Source organism: Ceratotherium simum, chromosome 16 (genome assembly GCF_057802395.1).
Source record: "Ceratotherium simum simum isolate JZ-2026a chromosome 16, ASM5780239v1, whole genome shotgun sequence".
Taxonomy (NCBI): domain Eukaryota; kingdom Metazoa; phylum Chordata; class Mammalia; order Perissodactyla; family Rhinocerotidae; genus Ceratotherium; species Ceratotherium simum.
The window spans coordinates 61,076,085-61,088,413 of record NC_141915.1 but is presented as its reverse complement, the minus strand read 5'-3'; the positions used below and the strand labels follow the sequence as shown (position 1 = coordinate 61,088,413).

General features: G+C 63.9%; 1 protein-coding gene across 2 annotated transcripts in view; it reads right to left on the bottom strand.

Annotated features, from left to right (window-relative positions):
• The window catches only part of BAHCC1 (BAH domain and coiled-coil containing 1), a 69,410-nt gene that overhangs the window by 32,896 nt on the left and 24,185 nt on the right, over positions 1-12,329 (bottom strand). For both annotated transcript variants that reach the window (XM_087441772.1, XM_014789417.2), the window contains exon 3: positions 5,843-6,022. In XM_087441772.1, the coding sequence (XP_087297898.1) occupies positions 5,843-6,022 (180 nt within the window). The remainder of the gene's footprint in view (positions 1-5,842; positions 6,023-12,329) is intronic.

Below are 12,329 nucleotides of genomic sequence, written 5' to 3'. Positions count from 1 at the left end.
GCCAGGCTCCCGCAGGCACCTCTGGAACAGAAGTAGCGGGCAGCTCGCCCAGGACCCACGCAGCCGTGGACAGCCCCAGGCTCCCGGCAGGTGCTCTGCAGGGAGGGGCAAGGCTCAGGCTGCACAGAGCAGAAATGCAGAGTTCGGAGGAGGCCCTGGAGGGAGTTGGGGCCTGAGGGCCAGGGAGGGCTGGGGCCCCAGGCTCACTACAGGCCTCAAGCTGGCGAAGACAACAGAATCTCAGAGCTTGGAGCAAGCAAAGCCTCTGCTGACACCCTACAAGAGCTCCGACTGCCACCCTGCCCTGCCCCACCCAGACCTCCTGCCACTGGCTTCCTTGCCCTGGCCTCCAGTGGGCTCCAAGCCCCCTGGGGGTGTCCTGGACACTCATAGGTCATCGTGTCTAGGGGTCCAGGATGCTTGGGGACACAGCGCCCGGAGCCAGCCCCCAGCAGACGTGCAGTGGACAAGTGTACCTGCCCGGGCAGCGACAGCAGGTCTCTTCCCCCGTCCAGTCAGACCCAGGCTGTCCACACACATGTGCCTGCTGCAAATGTTAGCCCAGGAAGGCACCAAGGCCCCCAGCTCAGCAGTGGACAGCTGCTACAGGGAACATGTGAGGACATGTGGATCTGAATGGCTGTTCTGCTAAGTGTGGGGTGCAGAAGGGGAAACTGAGGCTCAGAGGTGCTGTGGCTCTCCCAGCCTCCCAGCCAGGTGCTGTGGACTTGAGGCTAACGCAGCTCTCAGGCTGTAAAGATGCCCTGTACAAGAGGCAGGGGCCTGGGTCCTTGTCCATCAGTCCTCACCTGCTATGGCTGTGGGCTTCTTGGCCCTGGGTCCCAGAGCTGCCTCCACATCAAGAGCCCAGCTGAGTCCCTGGCACTGGGACCAGTGGGAGCTGGGGAAGGGGTTGCCCACTCCCAATACAGGGTAGGCAGAGGGAGACCTGGTTCAGAGGGCAGAGACACCGGTACCAGAGCAGCCAAGAGGAGGGGAGAGGAGAGGTGAGCCTTCCAGCTGGACCCTAGATTCAAATCCCATCACACACCTTCTTGAGCCTCAGTTTCCTCACCTGTGAAACGGGTGAACACCACCCACATATCCTGGTACTGCCAGGAAAAGTAAACGTCATCATCCTGAAGGCTTTCGGCCTGACCTAGAGCCAGGGATTGGTCCTGGGACCCCTGCCTCAGGGCCACCTGTGGCTGCAGGAACCAGGCCCCTTTATCCAAACCAGGACAGGACAGGCGGGACCAGTAGAGTGCCCTCTGCCGGGTGCTGGCGCCCACAGTGATCAGAGCAGGATCCCTGCCCTCAGCAGCTGACAGGACAAGTAAGGAGGCACATGAGGAAAATCGTGGTGAGCTGGGCTCAGGCCACAAAGGAAACCCGCCAGAACATGAGGCTCGGGGCCCAATGGCAGGAGGGGCCACTGGAGGGGGGACCTGATGGGGAGACGGCCAAGGCGGGATGCAGCCAGGGGCCGAGGACACAGGGACGGAGCGGGGAGGGCTGGCTACACAAAGCCCTGAGAATGCTCTGGAGGGAGTCAGAGGTCCAGGCAGGACGGGCCTCCCCCTGGCTCCGGTGAAGCTGGCCAGAGGGGGCCTGTCTGGTAGGGCAGCCCTGATGTCCATGTGGGGATCCGGGGAGCTTGGGCCCCTCCCCTACACTATCCTCCCCTGGGTTTGGGTGGGGGACAGGTAGGCAGGGCGAAGGGTGCCACATAGACATGGGAGCATCTGCACTGGGCTGGGGGGAGGGCACTGGGGAGTGATCGTCAGTGGTCCTATGGGGGCAGATTCAGAGGTCATTTTAGCCACTGAGGAAACTGAAGCCAGGAGATGGGGGGAGGAGCTTGACAGGGTCTTGGGGAAAGAGACTGGGTCCAGGGCAGGACCTGCCTCAGAGAGGGGCAGGGTGGAGGGCTCCTCCAGACAGTTCTGGAAGATGGAGCTGCAGGAGCCAGGAGGTCTCTGAGGTCATTACGGAGGTGGTGGGCTCCGGGTGGGACCTCCGTCTCACACACAGACATGCTCCCGGCCCCCACTCACTCCCAGAAACCCCAGTGAGCCCTGAGGTCTCTGAGGGGACAAAGGGGGACAGAGGGGCAGCTGGCGGGACGCAGGGAAGCTGGGGGGCTGTGAACACTGATAGCTCTTTGGTGTGGCCCCTGCTTCCACTGGAGGCCTGCCCAGCTCTGGCTGGAGAAGTGGCCACTAGGGTGGGTGTGGCTCTGACGAACAGGCCAGCCAGGCCAAGGGCCAGGGCCGGCAGGTGTGCCCACTGCCGCCTCAGGCTCCCCTCCAGGTGGCACAAGAGACCACGAGTAGCCTAGGCTGTGGAGTACAGCAGCTCCGGCCCTCACCCCTCCCCAGCTGAGCCCCCAGGAACAGAAGCCCCTTTCATCCGCCCTGTGGGTGGTCCAAGCCAGGCAGCTGGGGGTGAGGTGGGGAGAGAGGGGGCCAGGCTCACTGACAACAGGACCAGCTGTGCCGCGCCCCTGCCCCCGCTTGACCCACCCAGGACAGGCTTGCTGGACACCGGCTTACCCCTGCCCTGGGCCAGTTCCACCACCCACTCCCACTCTAAGCCCCAGAGGGGAACGTCCAGCCTCCGGCAGGACCTCTCACTTGGGCAAGCCTGGGGGGCCAGGAGGATCGGGGGCTGGACAGACAATCTCTGCCCCAGGCCAGATGTTTCTGGGCGGCTCCTCCAGCTCCGGGGGGCCCCCCTTGCACCCCAGCTGCTCCACCAGGGAAGCAGGAAGCCCCAGCCCATGCTCTGGGGGCTGCCCCTCAGATGGTGGGCTGGGTTCACCAATGGAGAGGTGGGGAGCCCTGCCTGGAGTGGGGGGTTCCTGGCCCATCCCTCCACCCAGCCCACACTTGCTGCTGGTCCTGGCCTGCTTACCGTTAGGATAAGACCCCAGCCAAGGGCCCAGCCCTGGCCAGCCACAGGCCGGAGAGTTTGATTTCAGGGCACCTGCCTCCCTGCCCATCCTGGAGGCCGTGGAAGGAGGCAGGACGAGGGTGAGAGCCAGACCTCTGAAGAGCCCGCCCAGGCAGCCCACCGTGCCTGTCGGCCCCCGCCCTCCGGCCATGTCGCGTGCCCCCCGTCCGCCTCCCCCTCCTCCCCCCCGAACACACACGGCAGAGAAACAGGCCCCGGCACGCGGGGAGCCAGCTGGCACCCAGTCAAACTAGCAGCCAGGCACGCTGCCAGGGCAGCCAGCCAGCAAGCGCTGCCACTTGCTCCAGCCCCGCCTGCCACTGGCCTTTACGCTCTTGGAGCTCACAGCCCAAGAGCTCACAGCGAGGCAGCTGCACCACGTGGCCTGTCGGGGAGCGAGGCTGCAGCAGGCAGACGGGCAGAGGGTGGAGGGCAAGGGAAGCCCCACAGGAAGGGGATCCCGAGGTGGGGCAGCTCAGCTGAAGGCAGAGAACCGGAGACGGCAAGGGCGTAAACTGAGGCACGGGCCTGGAAGGTACATGTGGTTGCTAGACACACACTAGCTGCGCTCAGGTGGGACCTGGCAGGTTGTGGGGTGCTCTCTCTTCAAGGACGGCTGCCTCCCCAACACCCGTCTTCAGCCCTGGGTATGCCCTGCTCCCCACCCACCCTGTCTTCCAGAGCCTGGGTGGGTGGCTCAGAGGCCACACCTGGCTTCTCCTTGTTCTGTGTCCACCTACACTTGCCCACCAAGCCCATCGTCCCGACACACCTGCCCTCCCCCACTAGACTGTGGGCACGGCCAGCCCAAGGAGGCACCAGTGGTGTTTCGGAGCTGGGGTGGACAGACAGATGCCCACTAGTCCTCAGGCTGGCTTCAGAGGGAGGAACCTCCTCAGTGAGGCTCAGCAAGGACCCCTCTTCCTGCTCAGGCCAGCCCTGCCTTGAAGGAGCTGCCTCTCCAGGACGCAGGATGGGGCAAGGGCAGGTAGGGGGCCAGCGCAGGCCAGAGTGCCACCCCAACACTAGCCTCCCACCCAGACAGGTGGACTCTTGCAGGACGGGCTGAGGGCGGTGGGGTGACTCCGCCAAGGCAGCCGTTGGCTCAGGGGAAGTGAGTGGCTGGAGGCCGTTGAGGGCACTGTCTGCAGGCCGCCTCCCACCCCACCCTCCCAGCAGCCCCCAGAGGGACGGGGGCAAGTTCTCCCTAGGCCCCAAGGCAGGTGGCGCTGCCCACAAACGGCCCTCCTTGCTGGTGAGGTCCCCAAGTGTGGGAGAGAGGGGAAGGGGAATACGTGTCTCCTGATACAGGGCTGCTGCCACTCCTGGGGCCGACCAGGGGCTGCCGTTGCAAGGAGGGGAAACCAAGTCAGCCAGGCCGGGTGTGCCCGTGCACCTGTGGCTGGGCCAGGGTGGGGCAGCAGCCGTTATTTCGGTTGAGGTTGTCCCACACGGCGGCTGCAGGCCTCCCCCTGCCTGCTCCCCCCATGCTCGGCCACCCTCCTCCCTCTTGCAGACACCCTGGGAGCCAGATGCTCCTGCCAGGGCCGAGAGTTTGCCCGACAGACACAGAACGCAGAAAGGCTGGAAGGGCAGGGGTGCCAGGAGCACGTGGGGCCCACCCACGGCCAGCCTGGGAAGTCCCGAACTGGGGTCTGGCCTCATCTGCACCGGCTCGCCCCTCGGGGAGGCTGCTAAGAGTGCAAGGGCGGGAAGCGGAGGTGGGTCTGGGCCAGGGACCCTGCTCTGCCCACCTGGGTCCTCAGGGCTGATCCGGCCTCCCCTCCGCCGGGGAAGAGAGCTGCTCCTTATCACCTGCCCAACATGTGCGCTCTGCACAGCGCTTAAAGCCCAGATTATTTTAACAACTGTCCCTCACTTGTCACCTGTCCTGTTTGGAAAACAGCCCCTTTCTTATTGCACAAAGAGAGGTTTCTCTTGCTCTCCAGCAACGCCGGGCGCTAATCTCCCTGCCTGGAACATGGGCGGTGGCGGGCGCAGTGTGTGGGTCTGCGTGCTCTGCAAACACAACGCCCGCCGCTCAGCAGTCATTGAGTTACGGCAGTGCCAGTGCCAGGAGCGGAGAGCCCTCTGTGCCCGCTGCCAACTGCAATTACCTCTCCGCGTGCCAGCCGCCGCTGGGCTTAACCCTTCCCACGCCTCGGGGGATCAGATGGCTGAATGGACCAGCAACTATGGGCCGGGGACGTCAGGGCCCAGGGTCACCGCCCACGTCACAGTGCCAGAGCAGACAGCAGGAGCTTGGTGGAGGGTGCGCAGCCCCGGGAAACCTGAGGGGAGCCTCAGAGACCTAAAAGGACTCCAGGGGCCCTCTTGCTAGCCACCTGGCCTGAGAGCGATGCATTTTCACGGGGCACCTACTGTGTGCACAGGGCTGTGTCCCACAGGGAGGCTGGGCCTGGGAGGGACTCTGTTCTAGGCCAGGCCCCAGGGTGGCAGCTGAGTATGTTGACAGCTCCTTCCTTGCCACCCCTCCCTCCCAGCTGGCACATCTGGAGCCCATGTCTTGCTGAGTCGGGGAGGTGGGCGCAGCCCGGCCAGGCCGGCCCAGCTGTGCTCCACATTTCCTCAGCCCCCAGAGCACTCCTGGCTCCACCTCCTTCTCTCCCTCTCTGCCCATCTGTGGTGCACATCTGGCCAGGACCACTGCCTGGCGGGGCCTGCCCACTCTTTCCAACCAATTACCACCTCCCCCATGGAGGCTTCCTCTGCTGGGAGGCAGCCCCTCACCAGCATGCTTGGCAGGGTCGCCAGCTGGCTCTGGCTGGCCACCGCGGGGGAGCCCTTCCCCTCGCCACTGGCCCTGGGCACCACAGTCAGTCCCTCCAGCTGCAGGTGCTGCTGGGAGCCCAGACCCCTGACTTACCTTCGTGGGAGTGGGAGAACCAGATCTGGGAGGTGGCAGGGTGGGAGCTGTGGTAGGCCTGCTCCGAAGGGGACGGGGTGGGGCCACTGGGGTGCGTGGAGGCCGCTGAGCCCAGGCTGCCGGTGAGGAAACTGCCCATGAAAGAGGAGGCCGGAGAGCTCCCCATCAGGCGGCTACTGGCTGTGGACACAGGGGGCAAGAGTGAGTCAGGGCAGCATCCCCCCAAGGAGCCCTTCTCAGGAGTGACTCTCGGGCCCCACTTCATCTTCAAATACCAAGAAGCCCAGGCAGGAGAAGCTGCCCTGACCACTCGAGCCCTGACAGGCACACTCAGGGTCCAGAGGCCCTGACGTCCTCCTGTTACTGCAAAACCCCCAAGAATGGGACCCATTCCCACCTCATCAACCAGGGGCCAGTTTCTGTGCCAAATAAATACTCAGGGCCCATGGCGAGCAAACTGCCCTGTGGGCGGGCCTTCCCCTTGCAGGCAGAGCCCTCAACTCCCACAGGCCAAGGCGGTGGGCAGCTCCACGGCCTCTTAGCCATGGGCAGACCTGACAGAGTGCTTTGCCCACACCTCCCAGAAAGGTCCAGGCTCAGCAGGGCCTCGCCAAGGGCCCTGCCCAGCCCTGTGGGCCCAGCAGTCTCTGCCCACCCCCTGGGTGGCACTAGGGGTGCTGGCCTTTCCCCCCAGGGGTCTTCAACCTTCTCCCCTGGTCCAATTAACTGATTCATCAGACTGGGGGCCCTGTCCCAGGTGAGAAAGAGGAGAAACTGAGGCAGAGGAAGAAAGAAGGATGGGAAGAGCCTGAGGATGAAGCACATGGATCTGCTTTTAAATCCCCCCAGGGTGTCTCCGGGTCAGGCCCTGACCGGCTGGCGTGGAGACGCAGACAGCCATATAAGTCCCTGGACACGGGGCCTTTTCCCAGGCAGCCAGCCTGTGCAGCCTGCCCACCCCAGCTCTCCATGCCCACCAGCCCACCTGTACCCTCCGCCACTGTGTCCTCTTTCTGCCCAAGTCCAGTGGCCAAGGCCAGCCCCAGTGAGCCTCCCTGGTTTCCATGGCGACCAGTGGCTTGCACAGGAAGGACATAGGGTACACAGAGCGCTCTGCGCAGAGCAGCCCCAGGTGCCTGGTGGGTAGTCTGGGGCTGCACTGCTCGCCCCTACCATGGCAGGATGCCCTGGCACCTTGTCACCCCAGTTCCATGGGCAGCGACCCTGGCTTGGCACCATCCCAGGGGTGAGAAGCAGGGAACTGGGGGCTCGCCGCCCCATCAGACTGAGTGTAGGGGCCTGGTAGGGTTTGCAGGGGTTCTGGGGGCCCCGGGAGGCTGCAGGCCCGGCCCAAGGTGAGTCAGGGCAGCTGTTTCCCTGCCCCGCAGGCAGGGGGAATTTGTGAATTTGTGATGTCTCATGCAGCCTGGCCTGGCCGGCCCTGGGAGCTTCCCAGACATGGGTGACTCAGCAGAGAGGCGGCAAGGCCCAGAGCTGGGGAGAGGGAGGGGCTGCCCCGGCTGGCTGTAACCCTGGCAGCTCCCCTCCCCTTGTGTGTGAATGGGACATGTGGACAACGGGGGCCTCTCCTGGGCATGGGCCACAGAGGAAGGGCCTGTGAGCACTGGCCGGGGTCTAGGGTGCGAGCTGACTTCTGCGATGGGTCTCAGACTGCAGGGAGACCCTGAGAGGACCCAGGGGCAGGGGGCGAAGGTGCCCAGGAGCCAGGGACTTCCCGGACCACAGGGCTGGGATTGCCATGGGCCATGGCCAGACCACAGGCAAGTCCAGCCAGGGGAGGGGACTCTGGGCTGGGAAGGGAAGCGTTGGCCTCCTGGGGCCAGGCGGGTGGGAGGGAGGAGCAGGGTGGGAGAGGGAGGGCAGCCTCTGCTGGGCTCCAGGGACCCTGGGGGGGGCATGCCTGTGGGATGAGTGAGGCCTCTTCCTGCCTCACCCAGGCCCACCCCAAGTCCCCCAGGCCTTCCCGCCCCCACACCCTCCCAGGGAAGTCCCTCCCACTCTGCTCCTCCCAGGGACAGTGGGAAGCAATCGAGTCCAAAAGTCGGGTCTGGATAAAGGACTTCTCTAGGAGCTTGGCCTGAGAACCCCGCACCTTGAGCTCTCCCACACTACAGCAGGCGGGGGCGGTGGGCCAGGCCCCAGGCCGGGCAGGAAACACAGCTCCCGCCCCATAGGGCCTTCTGGTCCTCAGATCAGGGAAACCGAGGCTTGGAGGTAGCTCCCTCATGGGGTCTCCCACGCCCAGGGCGCCCTTGCAGGGGCAGCAGGCAACTTCTGAAGACCACCACCCATGCCCCTGAGGGCCACCCACCTGGGGCTGGGCAGGTGGGGAGCAGGCCTGAGGCCTGGCGGGGCATCTGAACCAACTGGACCCCTCAGCTGGTATCTGGGGTGGGGAGGCTTGGGCCATCAGGCCATCATGCCCGCCCCCCACCCCCTTGAGACTGATCCTGGTCTTGGGAATACCCTGTTCTGACACCATCCCAGAAGGGGGTCCCACTGCACTGGGGCTTTGGAGGGTGCCCTGGTTCTGGCTTCACAGGGCAGTGGACTCACCAATGACAGGCTGTGCTTCCTGCTGTGGCCAGAGACCCCAAGCCTGGGGCCCACTTGGCTCCACACCTGCCTGTCTCCTGACTTGGGGGATTCTCTTGGAGTGCTTCCTTATAGCTGGTTTCTCTGAGTTCATAAGGAAGGGACCCTTGATCCAGAGTGTGAGAAATGAGAGGGGTGGGACAGGGTTCCAGCCGAGCCCCCGTCCCCCACCTCAGTCCTAGGCTCCCCAGGGCCCCCCTTTGCTCCTAGCCCTCAGGGCCGCCCCTGGCCACCTGAACTAACCCAGCTGCCCCTGCTGCTCCGCCTCTCCCAGCCTTCTGCGGTTTGTGGGCCCCCAGGGTCCAGACTCAGGCTGGACGGTCCAGCTGGGGGTCTTCTCCACTCCTTTTTCCTTTCACATTGAAAACAGAAGAGCCTTGTCATGCAAATATTATGTCTTTATACCTTCATTATAAAATGCTCAAGGGATAAGGAAAAGGAACGAAGTAGAGGTCATCGTGACCCACTGCCCTGAGAGCACGGCCACAAGCGTTCCACAGACCACCTTCCGGGCACTCACCCTGAGACAGAGCCACGAGAGTCCTTCACTGCACCCCAATGCCACGCATGGATGTCCTCCACCATGAGGGCACCGTGGGAGACCATGTGAAGACCTAGGAGGCCTCTCCCTCCCAAAACCTTAGCCCACGGCAGCATGTCCTACCAGGGGCTCTCACTTGAGGCTCCCTGACCAGCAGGCCAGCCCTGAGGGCACAGGTGCTGGGTAGGCGCAAAGCCAACACCCTGATACACCCCCTGGCCTGGGCCCCGTGTGTGAGACTCCATGATTCTTGCTCTGAAGGGTTCAATCTCTCCCCCACTGTCCTGGGCTAGAAGTTTGGAAGCAGCCAAAGGTCCTGCAGGCCTTGCCAGGCAGGCACTGCCGTGGTGGGTGTGGGGAGGGGACTGCTGGTTCCCAGAGCCTCCCGACCTCAGCCAGCTCCCAACACCTGGACAGAGCATCCATGCCTCCGTTGTCACCTCCACCTCTGAGAAGCTTGGCGATGCCACTGTGCCTGGCCAGCAGAGATGTGGGCAGACTTGGCTGCCACCTCCCCAGCCCCCACCCGCCAACCAGTAGCCAGGCCCAGACAGAGCCTGAGCAGAGGCGGCCTGGGCCCTGGCCAGGGCTGGAACTGCGCAGCCAAGTCTGGCTGGGAACTGGGCTGGAGGCTTCTTTCCTCCTGGCAAGGTCCTTGCCCACAGAGTGCTGCGGTCACCCGCCTGGGAGGGGACTGTGGGAGCTCTGAGTAGCAGGGAGGGTCAGAGGGGCTCTCAGCTTGAATCCCCCAGGCTGGGAGCCCCCATTCTGGCATTGTCTGCACCAGCACCTCTTGAACCAGGGGCTTTACAAAACCTCATACTAATTTGCCTCACCAGGATCCCAGATGCCAGGCCCACCATGGGGCTGATAAAAGAATGTGGCATTGTTAGTTTGGGCCCCATGGTTCCAAGTGCCCAGCTTGGGGTTTGAATGAGGCCCATCCACTCCAAGGCTGCCCTGTCCCCTCCAGTGTGCACGGTCAAGGTGGCCACTCCCCTGGGTTCCGAGGCAGGCCATTCTGTACTGTGCGTCAGCCCCCCGCCGGCTGCCCCCACTGCCCAACTGGCCCAAGCCAGGGTTTGCAGCCCCAGACACAGGGCTCCAGCCCCAGCTCCAGCGCCACCTCAGCTCTGCCTAGTACACCACGGAGGCCTGGCCCGGGCGCCGGGCTGGCTGAGAAAACCACTCCGGAAGCCAGCATGCCCGGGATGGCTGGTTGACATCCCCCTGGTGGCCCAGCTCCTTAGACACAGCACCCAACCCTGGAGGCCAGTCCATCCCCACGCCCCAAGCCCCAGACAACCTGGACCGAGAGACAGGACGTACCTGGACCTGGCTTCAGCAGCCACTTCCCTCCCAGCTGGACAGAGCTGGGCTGAAATGCCCTGACACCTTGAAAACCTCAAGTGACCACTGGGCCCAGCCTTTGCGCACAGGCCGCAGTGCGGACTAGCTGGCACCAAGTAGGTAGTAGCAAGCTGCACTGGCCACAGCAGAGATGGCCCTAGATGGCCAGGCAAAACTGAGGGGAATGGGGCCTTCTTCCACCAACCTGTTCTCCAGGCCCACCTGCTGCGGCCGAAATGGTTAGCAGATCCTGGGCAGCCCCGAGGGTACCAACAATGCTCCTGCCCTGGAGCCCAGGTGCTGCTAGGGGAGCCTCCAGGCCAGGGGCTGGTGAGGCCCCCCCACAGGTCTGATGCAGCAACACTGGTGGTCCCCTGCCACACACCCAGAGCTTGAGGATCCAGCACACCTGAGGCCGGCCTGGGGGCCTGGACAGCCAGGAGCCCTCTGTGCCTGTCCATTCCTTCAGCCCCACCTGCCCACCAGCCTCTCCTGGGTTGGGGGCACCGGGAAGACAGGCTCTTCACTGTGACCTCAGGCTGAGGGCAAAGGGGGCAGAAGGAGGAGATGGACAGATGGGACGGAAGGGCCTCAGAGAACCGGCGAGGATGAGCAGGAGCTCAGAGCTGCAGCAGAGCGAGCATTTGTTTTGACTTAAGTGAGCCACAGAGACAGCATCCTCCTTTTCTGGAAACTGTGAAAATGGGTTGTAAAAAAAAAAAAAGCCTCATTGAGATGGCTGGCGGCTGCTCCTGAGAAGCAAGCCCCTTCCCAGGCTCTCAGCGTTCCTGCCGCTTCCGGAAGCCCAGCTGACGGGCTCCTGGCACCGGGCTCCCCGGCTCTGGGTCTGGCGGCTACACCCGCCGCCCGCGCCAGCTCCTACCCTCCCGCTCACACCTGCTCAGGCTCCCTGCTTCTCTCAGCACCACACTTCCCCCAGCCACTTGCAGAGCCTGCCTGGGCAACTGGGGACACCTGGCTCCCCTGGGGCCATCCCTGGGTCTCCCCGAGGACACCAGGGGCGGCTGAGACACTGGAGCAACAGGTGGCCTGCCTGTGGGGTCAAAGTGCCCCTCCTGCGCTGAGCCAGGCCCCAGAGGGAGCTGGGCAGAGAGGAGGAGGAGGAGGCAGGAAGGACCAACAGCCCAACACATGGACCTGGCCCACATGCCTCTCATTCCAGGAGAGGGAGGGAGGGTGGAGGGAGAATGTCGACCCAGTATCCTGCGTGGATTGAGGTGGAGAGGCCTCAGTTCATCTGTCTGTCCTCCCAGGAGAAGGATGGGGGTGAGGGGACAGGGATGAAGAGAGATCTGACCCTGCTGGGAGGGGCCGCTCTGGGACTGCCCCCTCCAGGAAACCCAGAGCAGCTGCAGCAGGGGCCTTAGAGGCCACGCCACACTGCTACCCACGAGACCCACTCTGGATGCGCACAAATTTGCAGGCTCAACTCCCAGATACCACCCAGGGACATTCCCTGCTGGGCCGGAAGCTACCAGTGGCCCAGGCATAAGATGATGAAGTGTGTGTGTGTGTGTGTGTGTGCGCGCGCGCGCGTGTGTACATGGCACAAAGGCAGCGGAAGGACTGTGTGTGGGCACTCATGGGGTGTGCCTGGGTGTGCATGCACGGCTCAGTGTGCGCACGTGGCTATGATTGTACATGTGGGCTCCAGATGTGCATGCATGTCTGAGGTATGAGCTCTGAGTGTGCACTCTGGATATGGGTGTGCAAGCATGGCTCTGAACGTGTATGAGGGGGCAACACAGGCTGGGTGGCCCTCAAGGATGCTGCTTCCCAGGGTGAGACCTCCAGTGAACTGTGCCCTCACTGGACTGGCCCCTGGAAAAGGCTCCTTGCCTGTGGTTCTGTCTGACCCCATGGTGGTTCGGTGGGGGCAGCAGGCCACCTCCTTCTCCTCCTGAGGGTGGGGGCACACCCAGGCTGATTCATGGTCCAAGGAGAACTCTAGCCTCAAGG